Here is a 21,784-nt window from a genome sequence, read left to right as displayed (position 1 = left end):
TGGTGGGCATATACATGTATCTCCATTTTAGATTTGATTAATCCAACTCTTCGCTCGACTGAATTCGATTGAGCCCTCGTTACTTCTTTTTTTTCTCCCGAATTTCGAAGAGGGAAGAGCGACGGCGCCGGATTCGCCGGTGGAAGGTTGGCTAGGTCGGGTATCGATCCCTGGGAGGTTGGCCGTCAGGACGACGCAAGTCCGTTGGGACGAGCACGCATTCTCGTAGCCTCGAACCGCCGCAACGAGGTGTCCGCGACCTCGCAACGGACGAAGTCGCAGCCTCGAAGTTCCTCGGAGCGAGGAACTCCGCGGTCGCAGGGAGAAGCCTGCGACCTCGACTTCTTTTAGTGAAATAACACGTGCAATCGTGGTCCCAAATCTCTTAGGACGGTGCAGTGAGAGGATCTTCGACTTCTTAGGGACCTAGTGATTTCGCAGCTTTCAAGGAACTTGCAGTATCGAAGGTCGCAGCGGAGAAGACCTCGACCTCACATTATTGGAAACTGTTATAGTGAAAAGATCTCCAGACTTTGCTAAAGAAATTCACCGAGCTCGCGCCAAATACATAAATAATAAGCATGTTAACCTTACGGCCTCGCATTATTGGAAGTGACGGTGAAGAAGATCGCAACTTCCAGGGTCTTAATAAAGAAATTCGTGGTCCTCGGATTTTCCTGGCGAGAAAAGCCACGATCTCTTCTTAGTACTACTGTGTGGTACCAAATCTTAGCAGCGAGCGAATCCGCGACTCTTTGTTTGCAACGACCACCCTTGAGGCGTCGTAATCAACTTTAAGGCCTCTTCGAAAGCTAAGAGGAGTTCTTGGCCTCATAGGTCTTAATAAGAAACTCTTTAGTCACGAACCTTCGCACGTTGTAGTGAAAACGGCCTCGAGGAAGAGCGGGAATCCCAGGATTTTGGAGTTTTGGTGCAGTAGACAAAGTCGCTCAGTTCTCCAAAATGGCGACCGGCGGCGATCGGCCGGCCGAAGACCAGCTGGATTACCGGCTGGTGTTTCCTTCGCCAAAAGACCAAATAGTTAACGCCGGTCGCGACCAACACGAAGAGTTTGTCTTCGTCTACGAGGAAGACAAACGCCCGGTTGTGGTGTTACTTGGCTGGGCTGGTTGTCAGGATAAATACCTCGCCAAGTATAGCGCTATGTATGAAGAGAAGAGGTGATATCTCGTTTATAAATTCGATGATTGGTTTGTGGACCCAGGAATTCCTATGAATATGGAAAATCTTCGCTGTTAAAAAAAAATATATATTATGATATATATTATTATTACATTATGACTGAGACTGCGTTCTCCCTCGACTTCATTGGTCCACAAACTGAAACTGACAAATGGTCGATGAAAATTTTGAAAAGGGGTTGCGATGACAATGATAAATTACAATTATCTCACAGCTGCATTACGCTACGGTATACAGCACCGGTGGAGTGTTTATTCTGGAGAAGAGACCGGATGCCTTCCATCGGCAAGCGATTGGTCCAGGTTATCGTTGAGAAGAGCTTGAATAAGCATCCGATCTTCTTCCACGTCTTTAGCAACGGTGGGGCCTTTCTTTATCAACATGTGAGCTTTGCGATGCTGAGGACCGACACTCCACTAAAGGTGAAGGGACAAGCTACGAATAAAAGTGCAGGAGTACAGAGTAAACGGAGAATGTTTGGTGCAACGTACAATGTAAGATAGTTTAACACAAGGTGTTAAATTATCTAAGGTTTGATACATCGTGTTAAATTGTCTCAGGTTTTAGGTTATATGTCCTGTAATAACCTTTCGAATCATGTGGTAGGTTAAAGGTGTGATCTTCGACAGTGCACCAGGAGAAAGAAGGTTGACATCGCTGTTCAAGGCTATTAGTGTCATTTTGGGCGGTCATCCCCTGACCAACCTGCCAATGTCCTTTTTCATCACCGTCTTCCTGTCCATGCTGTGGTTTTACGAGGTAAATACTTAACGAAGAAAGAACCGATAAGTTTCCCAGGAATCTGCAATCAAGAAAATTGTAGTATCTATACTTTTCTTGAGAGCAAGCTTGATATCGCCTTCTGATAGTGAAACGTCACCTTTGAGATCCATCGAAGGCGAATGTAGAGTTTTATCAAATTGTAAGTTCCTGCAATCCTCTTCGGTGAGACTGCAGCCTAATCTAAATATATAAGTATATATGCATTTAGCACGAAACTGTACTGAGTTTCCTGATTTTCAATTTTCCTTATCGATACAGGTTGTCTCGCAGACCTGGAAGAAGAACGGCTGTCCAATTTTGACGAATCCCATTGCTCTCGCAGAAGAAGTGCACTCCTGGCCACAATTGTTCCTATACTCGAATGCTGATACATTGATTCCTGCATCGGTAAGTTACTTTTTTAAAGTATAAGATATGTCGTAATAAAGTATGTCGATAAAATGTCTCTGCGCCTTTCATGTCACCTTAAAATCGTTTTTTTTTTCTTTTTATCAGGACGTGGAGAAATTCGCGAAGCGGCGTGCTGAGCGAGGAGTCCGAGTACAGATGGTGCTCTTCACGGACTCCCCTCACGTGAAGCATTACGCTGTGTACCGAGAGGTCTACGTCAGCACCATATGCAGCTTCATGCACGAATGTCTGGCTTCTGGAACCGACAAATCGGCCGACGGGGAAGACTTAACGGATTCCCAAATCGGGGAAGACCCTAGGAGCCCATTCGAGCCTATTCCCGGCCTAACGAAGCGAGTCGTGCTTCCTCACGAGGCCTCGAAGCAGCTCATATAAATCTCCTCTGAAGAATGTAGGCGAATCAGGCAAAGAATTCAGAAGTCCCATAGAAGCCCAGATCCAATATGTTAGCGCTTGCTGCTCTGAAAGTTGGCTAACTAACCAGAAGTGGGAGTGAAAAAGAGATCCCATGTGTTAGCCAACGATATCTCACATACGGGAGGAAGAGGGACGCATTCTTTTTTTTTCTTGCGCTTAAATCGAAGAACAAGTCTTTAGAGGAAACTCGAACGACGATTTTCCTTGTTTTACGCACATATAATGAAAAGTTAAAGAAAAGTAGATATATAAATGCAGAACGAGGCGTTTATTTCGCGGATTTCGTTGTAGAATGGGGAAATTTTGACATTCCCCCCAAGGAGGAGAATTTCCGCGAGAAAGTTTCGACGCAACTTCAATTTAATAACGAATCAAGCTGGACTTGATTATTCCTTAATTAAAACCTACGAGGAGACATGTCCCCGAAAACCGAGCCAAAGTAAAGATATCCGGCGTCGAGTTTTTTTACTTTCCGCGATTTTTTTACAAGGTTCTCTTAAATAAAGAAAAACCATCAGAGATAAATTTCGACGCGAAGAAAACTGCGATTTTTCTTGTTTTTCAAAATTTCTTCTCATTGACGCCGAGAACGAAAATGAAGTTGTTCGGCATAAAGTTTTTCATTTTACTTAATGAGATTTTTTTTAATGAGGTGCTCTTAAATAATGAAAAACAAGCAATCCGCGATTTTTTTTTAAAGGTTCTCTTAAATATAGAAAAACGAGTAGGGATAAATTTCGACGCGAAAACTGCGATTTTTCTTGCTTTTAAAAATTCGTTCTAATTGATGCCGAGATCGAAAGTCTCGGGAATTGTTACTTTCGGATGTCCTCGAGGTTGTTCAATGTCTTGACGTCCATATATTCGAGTATGTGAATATATGTATTTTAATCTGTCGGATTAGCTATGAATAAAGACTGATAAACTTGAGCGTCCCATCTTTTTCCTGACTCCCTTCACTTTCGAACCCCCTAAAAGTTGCTAAGTAATCTCATAGGGTCTCATTTTTTTTTTCCGAATCTGTCAAGTTTGACGTTTCTTTTCTTTCCTCTGTTCCCGGGAAATATTTAACACCAGAGGAGGCAGAATTTCCCAATTTCTTAATTTCTATCGGACGCGGATTTCCCGAAGGGCTTTTTTCGAAAATCGATGCAACGACGCAGCGAAACGGAAAAGAGATCAAAGGGGAAGGAATAAAATCGGTGTCAATAATAGAAGAGGAGGAAGAAGAAGCAACAAAGTCGGCTTTTCGGAAAGACTGGGGTCGGCAGCTTCTAGAAGTGATTCGAGCCGATAAATCCGAAGGATTTTGGAAATTCTCAAAAGGATTTCCAGGTTGCGAAGAGCCGCATTCGTCTCTAATTTGTTCAAAACCTCGACAAAGAAATCCGACCCCGGCAGATAAAAGATTAGAAGCTCTCTCGTATTTCCTCGAAGAAGACATTTTTGGAACTGAACTCGAGATCCAGGAACATCCTCAAAAGGTCCAGCCCAGAATAAAGTCGCTGGTCGTGGAAGCAAAGTACCGAAAATTTTGAAATGATTAATAATGTTCAAAATTTAAATCCCCCCTCATTGTTTAGATAAATTATACCGAGTGAATGAATTTCCTGGTTTCTCTCATTTTTTTTTTTTTTTTCGTTTCTTTCAGTGCGATCGAAAAACAATACCACGATGCAAATACTTCTTCTCGGAAACTTTTTGTGAATAACGCGGGAAAGGTGGATTTCAATTTCCAACACTTTTTGGATCCGCAACGAGTCGTTGACGAGTACATACAGAGTACTGTTCGCAACAAGTAATTACATCTATCGCCCCCAAAAAAATAGTACCTATAATTTTAAACAATCTTATATTATCTATTTTTAAGATATACTTCGTCTGTTCTAGATAATACATTTTCAGTACCGATAATTAATTATTAATAATATAGCCTGGGTATGGCAATTAAAATGAAAAAAATTGGAATTAAGTAAATATAAAAATTAGGAACACGGGTAATTAACGTAATTATCATTTAGGATTTTTATTTTAGGCTTCGATTGAGCAGAATCGAGAAGGATAAAATTACAGCGACTGTTCTTTCCGTCCACGGAATTTTACAGGGATCGGACACAGAAGGGAATCACATTGAAAAGAAATCCCCGAGTCGTTTTCGAAAACCACTCATGCGAAATAAAGAGGTCTACTCAAATAACAAATTTACATCTTTTTTAAAAACGAATTTCCGGTTCTCCCTTTTCCAAAACTCTTAAGGCGACATGAAAGGATCACTCTCTATATATATATAATAAATATTTTGACGTTACATACATATGGAATGACCCTTTCATATCGCCTTAAGATTTTATATATATGAGCTTTTCAAAACAAATTAAATGCGCAATATTTTCCTTTTTGCAGACGATCTTAAGACCATTGAAAATCGAAAAGAAACCTGCGACGTCTCTTACGCGGAGAATTTCCGCGACGAAGAATTTCGTGTATGAAATGGGACCGATCGAAAACAGTGTCAGGTCGAAAAAAATCGTCGAAAATTCGACAGTCCACCTTGATGAGTCCTACAATACAGCAAATTGTAAGAAATGTTCATTAAGTTCGACACAAAAGCGTGTAAAGAATATCCTAACATTTTCACTCATTTCCACGTTTTCAGGTATTTCAGGGAAGAGATCTGGAAATAAAAAATGCACTCTGGGGAAAAATGCACGCAAGCATGTCGCTCGATTTCCAAAATTAAAAGCCGGTTACTCTTCCGATGACTCGTTGAAAAGAAATATCGATGACGTCACGACGAAGACGACGTTACCGCTGGTTCGAAGAGGAAATTCCATCTTGGAAGGAAAAACGGCTTCAAGGCATATCAGTAATACAAAATCATCACTTAAAAAGTCTTTTTTTGCACGACTCACCGATCCTTTTTTATTTCTAACGATGTAGTTCCTTTTTTTTTGTAATTCAATGGCAATGCAATTTGTATAACGAGTGAAAATCTCTTCAGATACAAAAGTTCCAAGAATTGAAGAAGAGGTTGATAATGTTAAAACAAATTGGCAGAAGCTTCGAGAAAAGCACTGGGCCCACAGGAAAGACTACTTGGAAGAAGATCAAAAAAGAAAATTGTATAAGACTTTGGAAAATATGACAAGTCAACTTGACAAAATGCAGATTTTCCAGAGGCCATGTCAAGATGAAGAACACTCGCATAAAAATGTTGTCAAGGCTTTAAACAAACCGCCAAAGACTTCCTTCGTAGACGAGGTCTCCAGCTTTAAAAACTCGTTATTTCCAAAGAAGCACAGTTCATCGAAAAAACCTTCCTTGACGAGCATCCTGGAGAACTGCAAGAAGGAAAAATTGGCAGAAAGTGTCCTCGGTAACTTTGAGAAGAAAAATCCCTCGAAGAGAGATTCATCGATAGCAAAGTCTTCCGCAGCACAGAAAAGGCTTTCCTTTGGTCAGAGTGAAAAAATTAATGGAACATCGAGGAAGAATATTGCAGAGAACGATTCGAAGCGACAGGAAGTGAAATCCGAATTGGAGGAATATTTAGAAAAGTATGGAAATTTCGAAAAGGCGAAGAAAGGCGAGCCAATTTTGGAAACGTCGCCTCGAGTCGTCGAGGATATCTTGGGCAGATTGAACATCCGTGATTGTGGATTTTTCGATTTTGTTGATGACGATAGCAAGTCGACAACTTTGGGAGATGCAACCTGCAATTTCCTCGGCAAAGGGATACTTCCTGAAGAAATAAAAATTAGATCAGATGAGGGGGTAAATCGAAAAATAACTAATGCTACTACTTCACTTTCGAAGGGGACCAGGAAAATCTTACTCGATGCAAACTGTGTAGATGCTTCGAGCCAAGGAAATAGTTACGCTAGAAAACCAGAAAATGTTTTCGTTAGAATGGGTCTGAATGGGATCGAAGAACACGTTCCCCAGCACTTGGTTCCCCAGATATTGAAGTCGGAGTACCTAAGCAAAAATTTGGCTTCGTTATAATCCACTTAAATGATTTAGAACTTTCACTGGCAAATTTTATTCGTTTCGTAGAATACCTATCGAGAATATTACGCTATTCCTTTGCCTGACGTCAAAATTTAAAATAGCCAACCTGGCTTCATCGGGCCTTGAGTGAAGTTAACGATCTATAATCTCTGCTAAGATGAAAATTTAAATACAAAACAGGTCTTCATGTAGATATATATTACTGTTTGTTTAATGTAGTACCTTAATCATCACAGACGTTAATCCCTTTCTGTGTCAAGATGCACTAGGAAATTCGGGAGATAATAACACACGAAAAGTTACAATACTTTCTTATGTACAGTATATACCTTCTTTGTACAATGTAAACTTCGATGAAACGAAAATAAAATGTAGTGCTTGCCGCCTTTCGCGACGTCTCCTTCCCATCGATTATTCGTAACCAACTCATTCGAGTCAGACATGGCACAAGTCTCACAACTGGTTTCTCACGTCGATGGTCGATTCGAAGAATAGTATCAAAGTTAAAGATTAAGAAGTAACATTCCCACTTGATATGTTTGTCACTCATGTCAGTCCAGCGATGACGGAGAGCTCCAGTTCTGTCACATTTGCCAGCTGAAAGTAGCTTCGACGTTATGTGAACCAGCAGGTGTTCCCCACGTTAAAGTCCTTTTTAAATAGTTTTCGATGGTGCAGAAAATAATGTCTGGCCTCTGGCATCACCTTTTGAAAACATGCGTAAAGGTATGCTTCTTTCACTGTTTACAGGTAAATTACTTTCCACTGTTCCAGTAGTAATTATCACTGGTACACGTTACAATACAGGAAGGGCTGCACTGTGGCTCTGATAAATTATAGCACCGGTGAAATTTATTGCAGCTGCTAAGACAAAAACTGGCATCCACCTTCCATGCGATGCCGTTACCAACTCTGCTGTTAGAGGGCCACAAAGAATTCCTGGTATGGTAGCCTGAAAAATATTTTAAACATAATCAGACCTTTGCTCTTTCATGAATTAAATTTAGAAATATGATTTTAGGCTTTTACAATTGTATTTGATATGGCAAAAGTTATTCCAGCATGATTTGGTGCTATGTCGGCGTGGTTACTGAGATGACCTGCGGAGTTGCATGCGCAGAGTCCCATTGATATCGATACGAATCTGCAAAAGGTGGAATACTGTTAGTTAGGAATCTATATCTATAAATACAATTGCAAGAAGTGAGATACTCACATTACCGCGGAAAGCAAATTATCAACAGCACAAAATGCTAATAAAAATGCACCAGGACCGATGAGGCCAATATTGGTCATTAATCTCCTCACGGAAAGAACTGACCACCTTTTCTGAATAAGGTTATCGGCGCTGTGGCCAGCCACTGCAAAGGTAAAATAAAATATTCGCTGTGTAAACCATGTGCACTTTTCTTGTAACACTCTGTACTGACAGTGTATATTTTCTTAATGTACTCATTTAAATATCATATTTGCAGAGGTACTGAGAGTTAATTATATATTCATAGGCCTTACCGATGCCAACGAGTGAATTAACGATGTATGGCAAAGCGGTTAAGCTGATGCTTTCCTTATTGGCCGACAAGTTCCGTGCCAAGTATGTGGGTAACCACTGCATAATGATGTAATTACTCCAGTTCATAGTAAAGTGTGCTATATACAGTGCCCAGAGGGGCCAGTGAACAAAAAACTCAGACCAGCGTAAACTCCTGTTCTGCGTCACCTACATATAAATATTAATATTAGAAGAGAGTTCCATTTCTTGTCTTTTATTAATTACGAACATAAATGCAAGTTTACCTTTGGAAGGAACAAAGGAATTTCGTCTTGTGTATTCATCTCCTGATAAAGCAATAACCATAATAAAGTCCATGTAATTCCTATTGTTCCAAATAAGTAGAATCCACTTTGCCAGGACAAGTGTGGACATAACTGTAAAGCGATGAAAGTTCACAATGTTAAAAAGCCACAGATATTCCCATTAGAATTAAATACATCTTCGCAAGGATTAACATTTCTTAAACAAAGTTAACTCTATTTCACTAACGTACAATCGACGCTACAACTTGTCCGACAGAACCAGCGGCCACAAGATATCCGAACGCTCTTGACCTTTCCTCCACAGGGACGCTGTGTGCAAACAAATGAAATATCACTGGAAGACCTAAAAGAAAAGCAGTACTTTTTACCAGGATTTTATCGCATCCAAGACTAAGTAGATATTAATCCATTCCATGATCTTACCTAAACCTTCTCCAAGGCCAAGAATTACCCTACAAATGATTAGCAGAGGAATAGAATGTGCCAACAGAGGCGTCACTGCCGTGCTAATGGACCACAGCAGGACAGCTACCATTAACACGGTCTTGCATCCAAATCTGCTTGCCGTGCTCGCACCCACGATCTAACGTGTTAACAAATCAGAACAAAAGGTAAACAATTGAACGATGGTCAATCCTTGGAGAGGTAGATGAAATGTATACCTTACCTGACTCGTAAAGTAGCCGAAGGCGAAAGCAGACAAGATCCAGCCCTGCCAGTGGAGGTTCCATTTAAATTGATCGGTCATAGGTACGATAGCGATAGGCATGATCACTCTGTCGGCAGCGTTTATAAAATTCGCAGCAGAGCACAAAGCAACTATTCGCGAGGTCCTGGGCAACATCGTAAATCTCGGCATCTTCGAAACCTCGTTTTCCGTTCCCTCGGGGAATCACATTGCACGGTTACGTGTCGCAGACCTAACCTCTCGCCATGTATAAAATCAAACGCAGATCGAATTACCCACGATCGGGGAAACCTTTCGAAAAAGACGGCTTGTCCTTGTTTTGCAGACACATCGGTGTCCTCAAATAACTCCGGTAGATTCAAAAATCTCGCCCATGTTGAGTAAAACTAACGCATCTTGCGAGCCACCTTCAAAATTCACACAGTAGCACACAGTAGACAAACTTGACGCGACTTGACGTGTCAACTTGTATCAAGTCGACATAGACTACGTCTCCATCGCACTCCTAAATCCCAGGATTTATCGGATCCGGATCCAGTAAATCGCACGTCTCCATTGCATAAATAAATGCGTAGATTGGATTCTGGGCGTTTATTACGTATGTTTGACGAGAGCGCTCACTTCTCGCACTTTCACCTCACGTGGGTTTATTCGCCGAATTACGTATGGGTTATATGAAAGACCGAGATCACTCATCCGAACACACATGAAACACGTCACCAAGCTGGAACTCTCCTTGGAAGATGTTTATTTACAAAGATACAAAAGAACGCGAGTGGTTTCTTAAATAATAGAATAGACTATAATTTGTTAATTACATTACGCGAAGGAGTTAGAGTCATTCGAATGTGTGCCGCACGGCAGTGTCATGGTACAAATGGGAGTTCTCCTCATTAGAGGAAAGAAACCTTGTCTCCGTTGAAAGGTTATCTTAATTTAGGCATCGTTACCGAGGCACGATCTAGGGCCCACTTTTTTCGAGAAAATTATACCACACTTGAATGACCCTGCGGATTTTCCGTGCGCGTTAAGTACTCATGGCCGGTCGTTCATTACAAGTTCTAATTAGAGTCAGGACATTGGTATCGTTACTTTCAACCTCGTCAGCTTGCGTTGGAAGTACTATTACGTTAGCAGTCGAATGGTAAAAGCCATCGGCACTTGGGACGGATTCATAGCTTCGTTTCGTGCTTCACCTTCGGTCTCAGTAACTGATTAGGTCTAAGTACACCATAAGCGTTGCTCATGTAGCAACCCGAGGAGTTAACGACAGACGGGGACAGAATCTCTATGTTAGGATTAGGGTTCGGCGGATCAATGGCGTCCTCGTTTTCGAAGGTGCACCGTCTATGGTGAATTTCATCATGTACGTGGCCATGATCCGCTTTACCACGATGATGGATCTCGGAGTCGGTTTCCTCCTCGTTGTCCGCGCTGTCCACGTCTCCTGGAATTTAATATACACCTTGACGTTAAGGTCCTTTTCCCAGGTAAACCTTTAATTTTAGAGTGAAGTGGAGCACGTGGCAGGAAAGAACGCTAGCATTAGTTTGTAGTAATTAAAAGTAACGCAGCGTCTCTACTCACCATCCGAGCTGTTGGTCGAGGGCAAATAGAAGCGAGAGGGAAGTAGCTTACTGCTACCGCCTCGACGCTCTCTATCTCTGATAGCATTATTGGAATGATTGTACTTAAATTCCCGGGGTAACGTGTAACTCCTTGGCAGCGAGACCTGACTTCCTTCCATGTCGCTGATCTCAGCTTCGCCTTCGCCTTCGCCCTTCGAGCTCTCCTCCTCGCCATTTTGACTCGACCTCATCCTGCAAGGATGAAAGAAATCATCAATAACTTGGAATCTTGAAGAACTCGCTTAGAACACCCCTAGTGAGAACCTTTTCCTGTTTCCCTTCCTATCGTTTAAGACCTTTCTCAATCACCTGTGGTTCAGGTGTCCTGGAGGAGTCCAATGCGGATAATGATGAGGAAGACATCGAGGAGCCAACAAGATCTCCGGGGTGTCAGCCCTCTCCCTCTGAGGGGTCTTCCACGGATTCGAGGGATGCGAGGTCGGATAATAAGGCGAGGACGGAGGAGGAGGCAACAGGCAATGCATCTTGATGGGAGGCCACGAAGACACGGTGTCACCTTCGTCGGGATCCGGAAGAGAGGCAGGAGACGCGGACAACGGGGAACTCGGGGAGGTGTGGAGCTTCGTATTCGGCGGAGGCTGTTGATTCGACGCCGAAGGAGACGACGAAAAGGACGAGGTAGACGCGGACGGAGGTGGGACCAGCTTCCCCTCCTTGATCTCCTCCTGAATGGCTCTAAGCTCCCGGAGTTGCTGTTGCTTCTTCTCCCGCAGTTTCTCTCTTATAAGATTGACACTGAGGGACCCTCCGATGCCGACGTCGGCCTCGTTCTTTCGCTCACTGGCGTCGTCCTGGAGGAATAGTTACAATTTATGCGTCGTGTCTCTTCCGCTCATTCTTCTCCAGATCCTTCAGGGTCTGGAGTGTTCGGATTCTCACCTGTGTAATGCTCGAGCAAGACATCGGCCTTCTCCAAAAAGGGATGAGCTGACGAGAACCTCCGCTGCCATTGAGCCATTGTCTCGTCTCGCCCATTGCGGCCATCGTCACCGATGTCGCCTGAGGCTGAGGAGGTGGTGGAGGCACGAAGGTCGTCGGCTTCTTCTTCTTTCTGTTAGGACTCGTCACGGCGGGATTCGCGAAACGACAATTGAACACTCCTGGGATCCCACCGTTGCTCAGCTTCACCCTCCTAACTCCTGCGTTTACGTTGACCTTCTTCTCGTTGTTGTAATCCAGTTGCTTCCCATCGGAAGTGTCCTGCAGTTGTGGAAATTGTGAGCTATGCGTCCAACCTTTTTCTCATTTTCTTTTCAGTATGGAATTTATTTTTATCTTAGGTAGTAAATAATGAATGCAGACCTGCTTCGATAACGTGGTTACAACGTTCGCTGCGTTCATCCTCCCACCTGCCTCGTATCTGAGGCGTCTCACGTGGAAGAACCTGAAGAGCAATGATAAAGACGTTAATTTTAGGCGAAACGCGACATTTTTATTATGATATTTACCTGTAATATAATCCCATAAAAAATAAACCCCCGAAAAAGAGAGCTAATAGCGTCAGGATGAGAGTAACCGGTCGTGGGTGATGATGAAGAGGATGTTGATCGCTCCTGTTCACACCTACAGCCCATACTCCGATCAACAGACTGTTCTCTAGGAACATCACGGTGTAAAATATGATCTGCAAAAAAATACATATTGTATACTCTGAGAACATAAAAAATGATCATCGTAACAATTGCCCTGTTTACACATTTTACAACTCCAGCTGATCTACTGACCTGACTGAACTTTCCTTAACTTGAGAAGGCATTGCGAAATCAAAATATTACTTAACGATCATTAAATTTTCATTAAAAATTTTTAGACTAAATACTTTCATCTTTCGATGCAACGAAAGAGAATAAAAATTACCATCTTCTGTCGATGATTCGTCTCGTGTAGGTTAACGTAAGCGAAGACGTAGACAAAAGCCAGAAGAGACGCAAGAAAAGCCTTCCGGGTCAGAGGTAGTCGTTCACCACCGTGGAACAATCCATCCGGTGTGACCAGAAGCCAGGTCAACATCGAAAGCCAGTGCAGAGCCAGCACGACTAGTAGCCATTGGCCACCGTAGAGCGAAGCATATGCAACTAGTGCTCCGACACGAGCACTGACAGTTCCTAAACGCCATGCCAGTTGGGCCAGCACACCAAGCCACGTTAGCACCAAACGTTCCAGATTGCGAAGGCGAGCTGCACCTTTACTGAAGCTCGCCACAGCCCAGCAAACGCTCCACAATGACAGTCCTGCGGAGACCGCTGTCAACTCTGCCAATTTGTCATTGTCTCTCCCTTCTGTCGTCTTTACATCTCCCACTACTTCGCCATCATTAGTTATTCCACACGACAGCAGATACAATTGTAGCAACAACATCGGTGCAGCTTCGCAGAAGGCATGGATCAATCGAAGCACACAGAGCTCTCGCACCTGGTATAACGATGAAATAAGCGTTTAAATTTATAACAGGCTATTTCATCTTTCTTTCTTTGTTTGTTTTAGAGATGATTACCTCATGCTTAACGTAGGTTAAATCGACAGGAATAAACAGCTTGAAGTACCGCCAAAGGACTCCTATTTGGGCGGAATGAAGGAGCAACACACAACCGATTGCCCAGCCTCTCGTTTTCTTCCCCTGATCGGGGTCACGTTCAGCAGTTATAGCATTGCCTGTTAATTTCCCCCGTGCTCCCCATAGATACCATCTCACGCTAACTACCTGTACAATTAGGAAATAATTATTAAGCGAGAGATGACTTATAATATCAGGATTCCAATAGAAAACGTGAAGTTACTAGCCTGCGATACAAAGAGAGAAACCACCACCAGCGCAATGCTCAGTGGAAACAAGACCGGTGGCGTTGCTGGATGATGCGCTAGGGCGTAACCCATGGCTAGGTCGAAAACCACGTCGCAGAAGTACGAAGCTAGGGAGATTATGTTGAAGAGCACATCACATAGTGGCAGGAACTCGTATTGATGTCGTCCTTGCCGATGCTGGGCCATAATGGGCCTCCGTTGCCCATTTGGACCACTCGGCGTCCTTTTGTTACCTCATCAATTGATTCTATCTAATCTGAATATGAACATACATGGAAGAACAGCTAAATTATCATACCGAATAGCACTTTGAATAATTCGCTCTCAGTTTAAATATATTTTTACCGAATCATTTGTGTATGGTATCGGATACATAATTCCAGGAAATCCTCTCCTCGGACACACCTGTTGAATATTTTTGGTCTTTGACTCGTTCCTGAAAAGAATCTAAAATCAGTTTTAAAGTAAGCAAAAAAATTACCGCTGTATCGTTTTTCTTTCTTCTATCAGAAAATTCTAATTACATCGAGATAATATTTAAACGCTGATAAAAAAATTGGAGAAGAAAAAAATTCTTGAGATATTCTATGGGCTCGCGCATGTAATTAAAAAAAAAAAAAAATAAGGGACGCGAAGGTTTTGAAGTAGTCTGGAGGTTCTAGCGATGCGGAAAGAATACTAGCTTAGTTGGCATTCGACACGGATCAAGGAACAGTTCGAGCGCACTCACCGCATTCCTCGCATGTCATTGACGAGCGATCACAAAAGTGACATTCTTAACCTGGATGCTGCGCTCTGCTCGACCTGGACCAGCTTCGGAATGCGAGGAATTTATCCAGGAACTCCTGGTCCCGCAGCCGGACGACTTACCCGCGAACCATCGTGGATTCCTCCTCAATCCAACGCTCGCCTTTTCACATTTTACTCGAGTCTTGGGCTTGCTATAAGGAGGGAATAAAAACGGGAATCGTCGATAAAAATCAGTCGACTCTGCCCGTTGCTTTCAGTTGCTTTGAACACTATTGGGCACTATTCTCTTTACGGCAGGATTTGCTACGCGATGCTGCGCAGCGACTCGAGCGTCTCCCGTGAAAAATGCGGAAACTATTTAGAAAAAAATTGCTCCTTCAATAAGTTAGACAGCGCCTTTGCCGACAACTTCCAACCCGTGTCGGCAAAATAGAGTCTGTACTACCCATGAATAGAGTGGCGCGCAAAATGACAACTTAACCTCAATTCAAATAGTGTACGTTGTGCAGCAGGTTAAAACTGTTTAATATTTATTTATTAGGACTAGTTAGATAGGGAATTGTATGATATTATGGAAGTACGTAACAGTGATCATGCAGCTGCAGTTCCACAAAGCAGTCATGTGCCATATACACCCCGCACGCCGAGAATACGCAGACAGCAGTTTAGTTTGGGTTTAAGGCAATCTATACCGGCAAGAGAAGATGTAGAAGCTGAAATTAACGATGGAATTGAAATGCTAGGTATGAAACGTCTTTAGAGGTCTGTTTCTTTTTTACATCTTTATACTAATTAATTATTTACACTTAGAGTTACTGGATCAGTCATGGGTAGTATACGGAGTGTCGCTGCTGTTTGGTCTTCAGTACGACAACAAATTGATGCTGAAGCTATATGGAAAAAAATTGAGAGAGGAGGTAGCGAGCACGTTGTCGCATGACAATGTATCGTACGATGCTAAATTTTCTGTCATGGAAGGCATTAAAGTCAGGCCTGGACCTCCAGCGATTAAAGTAATTTTTGGTTTTCAATAATTGGAGAGATTTAATTCTGTATACTCTTTTATGCTTATCTTCTGGAATTACCAATGATGCCAATTAATACGATTAATTTTCCTACAGATAGTAGTAAACTCAACATCTGCTGACGATAAGAAGGTTGAAAAATGTATTTACAAAGGTATCTTTGTCTCGTGGCCAAATGAGCCGGAGGAGTCTAACAATAAGAACTTTGTGAAGCTTCCGATTCTCTTGTGCAAAGGATCCCAAAGTATTATTAAAGCTATAAACGTCATAATAAGTCGCATGTTCGATTGTATGATAATTCCGCTACCTGCATCGGAAGTTGATCTTCTGTGGTTAATTCCAATCCTGCTGAGTTTAGATCTCGAGTGGCAAAGCGATACTCAAGAGCTCTTGATGGAATATAAAATTCCAGGATATCCAGATTCCGACAGCATAACTGTGAGGCATCGACTATGCGATGTACTGAAACTCTGGACTGGGTACAGTTTCTAAAGAATAATGATTATACGTGCTTAACAATTGATAGTATCGATTTCATTGTAATACAACAATTTAATCAGAAAATATTTTTCAGCATTTGCCAAGAGAATAAACACCTGGAAAACAGAGAGAATATCATGGTTGAAGATATGGAGAGGTTTCATGACATTTTACAAAAGCATATGTTACGAATATCGGGCCTTCAATTAGGATTGTGCAACTTGAATAAAATTCAGTTACCTTACTTGATGATGATGAATAACAAGGTTTATTATGCATAATAAAATTAATGGGAACCGACAATTTAAGTTTATAGTTTTGTAACGGTCTCTTCCTTTCAGATGAAGGTGAAACATACCGATGTAATGGACCAGGTACTGAGATATCTACACGAGGAAGCTGTCACGATGCTTCACTTTATACAAATGGATTCTTTATCAACTGACAACAGCGATTCTTAACTCTAGTATTTTTATAACATTACGGTACTGTGTAATATTTTTCATTAAACAAAATTTATTTTCCTGACATTTGTGATAATTCACATTCAAAATCACATGATTCTCCTTGTAATAAGACAATGTAAAACCAAAGTATGTGGTTTCTTATTTGTTCACTTGTCATTCTTTTTTCTTACAAGTGACATAAAACCGATAACCCCTGTAAAATGTCAATAGAAGATAACTTCGTGAGCGATATAAAAAAATACTAAATATGGGAAGGAAAAAAAAGGCCAAAATTCCGACCCATCTAAAAATGTTTAAAAGCCCTGAAAGGGTTGAAAGTGAAAAAAGTAAACTAGAATTGTCAGTTTTTGCACGCCAGGAAACCTTTCTGAGAGATTCCGTCATGTCCAGTGAATTATTGCAAACGTTAATTATAATCGGTCAAAATGACATTACGTCTTTGGAAAATATTTCAGAATTGAGGCATTTGCAAGAATTGTGGGTGGTTGAGTGTCGTGTCAAGGTAAAGGAACATTGAATGTATACAGTAACAAATATTCTAATACGTCCTAAACAAAGTAATTTTGTACAATTAATAGGACAAAATGACCACTTCACGATACTATTACTGCTCTCTCCCTAAAAAATATTTTACTCTCTGATATAATTACGTTTACATCTATTTAAATTTCAGGACATCTCCCAGTTGAATAAATGCAGCAAACTGGAAAAGGTTTATCTGTACTCGAATGAAATTGATTATATACCCTGTTTGTCGAAATGTCAACGCCTAAAATTGTTATCTCTGTCAGGGAATAATATACTCGAGTGCGAAGTAAGAAAACTATCATGAAGGTTTATTTCCACTGTTATTTATTTGTTGTTTATGTATTAAACAAAAATAAGTCCTTTAATGCAGAACCTGAAATTCTTAAAGAATTTACAATATCTGTACATAGCACGTAATGGATTAAAAAGATTCGATGAGCTACTCTCCGAAGATTTGCAACTGCGTAGTGTCAATTTTGCAGGAAATCCTTTAACCCAGATTCGAGTAAGATTTTATTATAATTGTGACTAAAAATTAAATCCCCATTAAATAATTTTCTCAACAGGATATTGCAAATCTGTCTTATCTGCGAAATTTGGAATCTGTCGTGTTTTCTGATCCTTTATACGGAGAATGTCCTCTTGTGTCATTTTGCAATTATCGTAAATTTCTTATTTACCGAGTTAAGCACATAAGAAATGTGGATCATTATTATGTAACCATGGAAGAAAGAAAACAGGTCGAACATTTTTTTACGTAAGCAAATTGATATTGAATTCGAATATATTTCTTTGCCAATTTACTTTTTATGACATCTTGAATTTAGAGAAAAAATGACGTTTTGCAATGTCTTGAGACAGAAGTCAATTAACAGTTTCTTGAAGATGCTCAGAGCTAAGTACAAAGACTATTTGAAGAAGATTAGCAAGCTTAGGGAGAATTTGTTCGTCGCAAACATTAAATATTTGCATGGGAAGGACATTCAGGCAGGACAGAAATTCAAATTGTCGGAGATTTACGAAGAGCGAAAGCAATTGTATAATCGTTTTATTAAATGGAAGGAAAACGCATCGACACACGTGAAAGTAAATATTTTACTTGCAACAATTAATTGTGTAAAGTAACGAACGTCGTTTTCACTAGATATCGCTCCAGCAGATATTCATAAATATGCGACATTGTGGAAATATTAATTTCATTGAATATGCACCTGGTCATACATTGTTCCGGATTTGCCAAAAAATGTTGGACAACTCTTTGTGTCCTTCCGCAAGGAGGTAAAATCAAATTTCCACGTTATAAGATGAAAGGATTAAATGGAATTATTTTTCACAGTATTACAAAAATAATTGGCACCAGGGTACATCGAATAACCGAAGTAGCGAATAAACAAATAGACACGATCCGATTTTCAGATGAATTTTCCAATCTTGAGAATGTGACATTAAGGATTTTAAAATCACATCCAGGAGTTGTTGAACTTCGACAATGGCCTTTTCATGTACTTGAACATGAATTCCAAGATTCGGTATGTTGATTAATATTTTTTCGAAAAGCAATAATTTGTGTCCTTTTCGAAAAAAAAATTTTTTTAGAAAGAAGTCACTCTGACCGATTGTTTGGCAAGTGCTGATGCTGATTTTTTAATTAAAATCGAGAAACAAAGAGATGATAAATTACATTCTTTAATGGAAAACAATCGGCGTGTCTGCGTCCTCGTAAAAAGTCCGGTTGAAGAATTGAATGTGAAGTAAAATTTAAAATCAGCTTGTTAATAATTATCAAATAATATAAAGTTAGAGTAACTGATCGTAAAATTTTTTTAAGGAACTTGTGCCTTGATGATATTCATAAACAATTACCAGAAGGAACAAATAGAATGTGTGATTTATACAAATGCAGAAATGTAAAGCCACTCCTCATAGTGGAGTTCGAGTACGTGATTGAAGTACGCATTTTCATATAACATTTATATTAATGCATTAATTGGCGCTAAAATAAATTAATTTACAGCCCAGAGTGAAATCCAGCAGTTCAACAATCTCTGAAATTTTATCTGCAGATATTCCGTCATGGCCTATTTTAAGCAACGCCAATATCAATAATTTATTATGCTTAACCGGTGACATTAGAAATTTAGTAGAAATTAATATTTCTGCCCAACAAATAAGGAGAATCGATATTTCTCTCGACCTCCCAAATTTGAGGGACCTCGATATCTCTTGCAATCGGTTATCATCATTGCCAAATATTGAAATACTGAAAAATGTTGAAAATCTGAATATCAGTTTGAACAAACTTCGGAATCTGCAAATCGACGAGATTCTGCCACGATTAAAGCACTTGAACATTTCATGGAACGAGTTAAACAAATGTCGAGAATGTTGTCGAGCATTTGGAGATTTTATGCCAAATCTTAGTCGACTCAATTTTGAAAATAATCCTTTCAAGGATATCATCGAATCCGAGAGGGTGATTATGACTGCGGGGATTTATTTAAAACAATTACAATACTGCAACGAAACTGCATTACAAGACGTTAGATTAATTGCAGAAGAAGAGTTCCTCAGCTTGGAAAATATTTTCGAATATTTTGGAGCTTCGGAATTCCAAGACCTTCCCGAATCCGAATTTATTTCCGAAATTAATAAGGGCTTGAAATCCCCTCCGAGGATTAATTTCCCAAAAGTGAAACTTTTAAATCTGAGTGGCAACTCATTAACTACGTGCGATTTTTTGCACAATTGTTGCTCACTGCAATGGTTCTGCATGTCGAATAATCTTCTTGAGAAGGTGTCATTAGAGGAGCCATTGGCTCGGCTCTCGAAATTAAATTTCAGTGGAAATTTCATTTCAACCCCGGAAGGGTTGACACAGGCTAATCTTCCAGTTTTGAAGTACTTGGATCTCACCCATAATTTAATTACGTCTTTATTGCCGATGGGAAGTTATATCAGCTTGAGAGAATTCTACTGCTCCCACAATAAAATCAGCAACCTCGAGAATATATATAATTTAAAGAGCTGGGATGGATTAAAAGTTATTGATTTATCCCGCAATCCAATCAATCCCATTAAGCTGTGTAAAAGTTTCCTCGTGTATCATCTGTCTACCCTGGAAGTAAGATTTATTAAATATCATTCTGGGTGCTCCTTCGATTTTTTACATCATTCTCTCTACGGAAGTATTTCGTTTCATTGTAAAATTATGGATTTTCAATTTATAGTTTGTTTGCGGAAAGAGGGTCCTGGAAGCGGATGTTGTCGAAGCAAATACTCTATTCGGAGGACTGTTAGATAAATGTACACTGGTAGCAATGCACAGTACCAGTTATCTCTCAAGCATGAGGCAACTCAGTATTATTCATTGTTCCGTTAAGGAGGTATATCCGTAAAGATTTTTTTCAAGAGATAGGGAAAACCGGGTCATGCCACTTAAAAGAAATGACTTGAAAATTCACCCTTCTTACGCGAATCCGACAGTTTGATTAATTATGAATTGAAAGTGTTCGAGAATTTAATGCTTTGAAAAATATCGAATAATAATTAGCCGTGAGCACACAGGGTATTTGCATTTTTTTTACCTATAAAAATTTCTATATGCGTTCAGTATCATTCGAGGTATGATTATGATTTCTCCGCTCGTCGGTAAAAAATACTTTTTTATAGGTGGATCTAACTTCCGAGACTTTACCAAATTTGGAGAGTCTTGACTTGAGTAAAAATTCCATATCCTACTTGTGGGGGTTACACACTTTACAGAATTTACGGACGTTGTGCTTGAGCTACAACAAAGTGGAAAGATTTAATAGGGCGACCTCGAGGACCACGGAATTAAAATCGGGATTTTTCCCAAAATTGTTAACTTTGTACCTGGACCATAATGGAATTCGTACCCTGGTGGAGATGAATCTAGAAAAAATGGCCGCACTGACGCACATTTACCTGCAACATAATAATTTGGGAGACATTAACGGTGAGTACTTAATAAACATCTAGCATAAAGAAACGATTTAAATAATCCTTTAACATTTCCTTCAGGCATACAAACGTGCGCTGCCATGGAAACTCTCGTCCTTGATTCCAATAAAATATCCGCAATTACCGAGGAGGACTTTCCTCCGAGCAACAAGATCAAATATTTATTTATGGAGAACAATCGCACGAAGTATCTGTGCTTCGCGAAACGTTTGTTAAAATTAGAGAAGCTCTTCGTGGCCAATAATAAAATATCCGTGAGGAGGGATTTGACGAAAGATAAAACTGGCCGTTTAGATAGGTTTATCTAAATGTTTAAACGTTTAAATATTTATTTCCCCCAGGATAAGGGCCAGCTGAAACATCTGATGCCTCTGAGCGTGTTGACGGAAATGACCATCGTGGGAAATCCTTTGTGCAAGAAGATGAATCACTATAAACTTATCTTGGAAATCCTTCCTCTTCTGAGAACCATCGACGGTTGCTCCGTTCTTCTCGAAGATTATTTAATGGAGTAGCTACGCGCCCCTTATAAATTATTAATTACTTCAGGAGATGGACAAGTGCCAGTCGACTAAAATCATTTTCACGAATGAGGATGACATAACGTATCACCTTTTTGTGGCTTATACAGCATTACATAATAATCGAGTGTCTGTGAATAAATTAACGCGAAGGTTATAAACTATATATAGCGTACCGTGGGGATAAATGTCGATCTCAATTGACGATCAGATTTACTCGGGCATTCACATAGGAAGTTGGCTGATAGGG

General features: G+C 40.4%; 7 protein-coding genes across 9 annotated transcripts; 5 read left to right on the top strand and 2 right to left on the bottom strand.

The window, feature by feature from the left end:
• Nucleotides 1–22: 22 nt before the first annotated feature.
• LOC105696411 (transmembrane protein 53) lies at nucleotides 23–3,744 on the top strand. Its single transcript, XM_012418844.2, has 5 exons — nucleotides 23–1,181; nucleotides 1,418–1,625; nucleotides 1,810–1,962; nucleotides 2,245–2,373; nucleotides 2,482–3,744. Exons 1-5 carry the CDS (start codon nucleotides 964–966, stop codon nucleotides 2,770–2,772), a joined length of 999 nt encoding a protein of 332 aa, XP_012274267.1. The 5' UTR covers nucleotides 23–963; the 3' UTR covers nucleotides 2,773–3,744.
• A 1,024-nt stretch (nucleotides 3,745–4,768) lies between these two features.
• LOC105696273 lies at nucleotides 4,769–6,849 on the top strand. The gene is made up of 3 exons (XM_012418639.2): nucleotides 4,769–4,997; nucleotides 5,218–5,680; nucleotides 5,816–6,849. The coding sequence occupies exons 1-3, from the start codon at nucleotides 4,983–4,985 to the stop codon at nucleotides 6,817–6,819; spliced, it is 1,482 nt and encodes a 493-aa protein (XP_012274062.1). The 5' UTR covers nucleotides 4,769–4,982; the 3' UTR covers nucleotides 6,820–6,849.
• A 157-nt stretch (nucleotides 6,850–7,006) lies between these two features.
• On the bottom strand, nucleotides 7,007–9,806 carry LOC105696280 (sodium-dependent phosphate transport protein 1, chloroplastic). The gene is made up of 8 exons (XM_012418651.2): nucleotides 9,311–9,806; nucleotides 9,067–9,226; nucleotides 8,874–8,986; nucleotides 8,623–8,754; nucleotides 8,338–8,545; nucleotides 8,042–8,186; nucleotides 7,855–7,969; nucleotides 7,007–7,777 (listed from the first exon to the last, which is right to left on the bottom strand). The coding sequence occupies exons 1-8, from the start codon at nucleotides 9,500–9,502 to the stop codon at nucleotides 7,622–7,624; spliced, it is 1,221 nt and encodes a 406-aa protein (XP_012274074.1). The 5' UTR covers nucleotides 9,503–9,806; the 3' UTR covers nucleotides 7,007–7,621.
• A 256-nt stretch (nucleotides 9,807–10,062) lies between these two features.
• LOC105696305 lies at nucleotides 10,063–14,823 on the bottom strand. The gene is made up of 11 exons (XM_012418688.1): nucleotides 14,513–14,823; nucleotides 14,128–14,218; nucleotides 13,762–14,038; nucleotides 13,475–13,681; nucleotides 12,838–13,392; nucleotides 12,429–12,604; nucleotides 12,283–12,364; nucleotides 11,860–12,180; nucleotides 11,269–11,771; nucleotides 10,919–11,151; nucleotides 10,063–10,778 (listed from the first exon to the last, which is right to left on the bottom strand). The coding sequence occupies exons 3-11, from the start codon at nucleotides 13,966–13,968 to the stop codon at nucleotides 10,504–10,506; spliced, it is 2,559 nt and encodes an 852-aa protein (XP_012274111.1). The 5' UTR covers nucleotides 13,969–14,038; nucleotides 14,128–14,218; nucleotides 14,513–14,823; the 3' UTR covers nucleotides 10,063–10,503.
• A 161-nt stretch (nucleotides 14,824–14,984) lies between these two features.
• LOC105694969 (centromere protein L) lies at nucleotides 14,985–17,020 on the top strand. Of its 3 annotated transcripts, none has more exons than XM_012416179.2 (6): nucleotides 14,985–15,275; nucleotides 15,343–15,545; nucleotides 15,654–16,036; nucleotides 16,132–16,303; nucleotides 16,379–16,522; nucleotides 16,960–17,020. In XM_012416179.2, the coding sequence occupies exons 1-5, from the start codon at nucleotides 15,104–15,106 to the stop codon at nucleotides 16,496–16,498; spliced, it is 1,050 nt and encodes a 349-aa protein (XP_012271602.1). In that variant the 5' UTR covers nucleotides 14,985–15,103; the 3' UTR covers nucleotides 16,499–16,522; nucleotides 16,960–17,020. The 3 variants fall into 3 exon arrangements, with proteins under 3 accessions (XP_012271602.1, XP_012271609.1, XP_012271588.1); XM_012416186.1 differs by lacking the exon at nucleotides 16,960–17,020 and having other exon boundaries at nucleotides 15,654–15,801; nucleotides 15,916–16,036; nucleotides 16,379–16,565; XM_012416165.1 differs by lacking the exon at nucleotides 16,960–17,020 and having other exon boundaries at nucleotides 16,379–16,565.
• LOC105694612 (centrosomal protein of 97 kDa) lies at nucleotides 16,887–18,787 on the top strand. Its single transcript, XM_023435036.1, has 6 exons — nucleotides 16,887–17,006; nucleotides 17,178–17,318; nucleotides 17,403–17,537; nucleotides 17,894–18,069; nucleotides 18,369–18,561; nucleotides 18,629–18,787. The coding sequence occupies exons 1-6, from the start codon at nucleotides 16,887–16,889 to the stop codon at nucleotides 18,785–18,787; spliced, it is 924 nt and encodes a 307-aa protein (XP_023290804.1).
• Nucleotides 18,788–18,929: 142 nt separating this feature from the next.
• On the top strand, nucleotides 18,930–21,528 carry LOC111674453 (leucine-rich repeat-containing protein 9-like). Its single transcript, XM_023435035.1, has 6 exons — nucleotides 18,930–18,968; nucleotides 19,047–20,153; nucleotides 20,260–20,415; nucleotides 20,702–21,008; nucleotides 21,074–21,267; nucleotides 21,355–21,528. The coding sequence occupies exons 1-6, from the start codon at nucleotides 18,930–18,932 to the stop codon at nucleotides 21,526–21,528; spliced, it is 1,977 nt and encodes a 658-aa protein (XP_023290803.1).
• The last annotated feature ends 256 nt before the right edge of the window (nucleotides 21,529–21,784 follow it).

The sequence above is a fragment of the Orussus abietinus genome, unplaced genomic scaffold, assembly GCF_000612105.2.
Source record: "Orussus abietinus isolate OABI.00-Male unplaced genomic scaffold, Oabi_2.0 scaffold55, whole genome shotgun sequence".
NCBI lineage: Eukaryota > Metazoa > Arthropoda > Insecta > Hymenoptera > Orussidae > Orussus > Orussus abietinus.
Note: the sequence above shows the minus strand (reverse complement) of the source record. Positions and strands in the feature narration are given on the sequence as shown.

Coding starts and splice junctions, on each gene's coding strand:
- LOC105694969 (XM_012416179.2), top strand. CDS start 15,104: ATGGAAGTACGTAACAGTGATCATGCAGCTGCAGTTCCACAAAGCAGT. Junction 15,546..15,653: donor CTGGACCTCCAGCGATTAAA/GTAATTTTTGGT, acceptor ATTTTCCTACAG/ATAGTAGTAAACTCAACATC. Junction 16,304..16,378: donor TGATGATGATGAATAACAAG/GTTTATTATGCA, acceptor TCTTCCTTTCAG/ATGAAGGTGAAACATACCGA.
- LOC105696273 (XM_012418639.2), top strand. Junction 5,681..5,815: donor AACGGCTTCAAGGCATATCA/GTAATACAAAAT, acceptor AAATCTCTTCAG/ATACAAAAGTTCCAAGAATT.
- LOC105694612 (XM_023435036.1), top strand. CDS start 16,887: ATGTCCAGTGAATTATTGCAAACGTTAATTATAATCGGTCAAAATGAC. Junction 17,007..17,177: donor TGGTTGAGTGTCGTGTCAAG/GTAAAGGAACAT, acceptor TTTAAATTTCAG/GACATCTCCCAGTTGAATAA. Junction 18,070..18,368: donor TACGAAGAGCGAAAGCAATT/GTATAATCGTTT, acceptor TATTTTTCACAG/TATTACAAAAATAATTGGCA.
- LOC111674453 (XM_023435035.1), top strand. CDS start 18,930: ATGCAGAAATGTAAAGCCACTCCTCATAGTGGAGTTCGA. Junction 20,154..20,259: donor ATCATCTGTCTACCCTGGAA/GTAAGATTTATT, acceptor TTCAATTTATAG/TTTGTTTGCGGAAAGAGGGT. Junction 21,009..21,073: donor TAATTTGGGAGACATTAACG/GTGAGTACTTAA, acceptor CATTTCCTTCAG/GCATACAAACGTGCGCTGCC.
- LOC105696305 (XM_012418688.1), bottom strand. CDS start 13,968: ATGGCCCAGCATCGGCAAGGACGACATCAATACGAGTTCCTGCCACTA. Junction 12,181..12,282: donor TAACCACGTTATCGAAGCAG/GTCTGCATTCAT, acceptor CCACAACTGCAG/GACACTTCCGATGGGAAGCA. Junction 10,779..10,918: donor CTCGACCAACAGCTCGGATG/GTGAGTAGAGAC, acceptor ATTAAATTCCAG/GAGACGTGGACAGCGCGGAC.
- LOC105696280 (XM_012418651.2), bottom strand. CDS start 9,502: ATGCCGAGATTTACGATGTTGCCCAGGACCTCGCGAATAGTTGCTTTG. Junction 8,546..8,622: donor TTCCTTTGTTCCTTCCAAAG/GTAAACTTGCAT, acceptor ATTTATATGTAG/GTGACGCAGAACAGGAGTTT. Junction 7,970..8,041: donor AATTTGCTTTCCGCGGTAAT/GTGAGTATCTCA, acceptor CACCTTTTGCAG/ATTCGTATCGATATCAATGG.
- LOC105696411 (XM_012418844.2), top strand. CDS start 964: ATGGCGACCGGCGGCGATCGGCCGGCCGAAGACCAGCTGGATTACCGG. Junction 1,626..1,809: donor GGACCGACACTCCACTAAAG/GTGAAGGGACAA, acceptor ATCATGTGGTAG/GTTAAAGGTGTGATCTTCGA. Junction 2,374..2,481: donor ATACATTGATTCCTGCATCG/GTAAGTTACTTT, acceptor TCTTTTTATCAG/GACGTGGAGAAATTCGCGAA.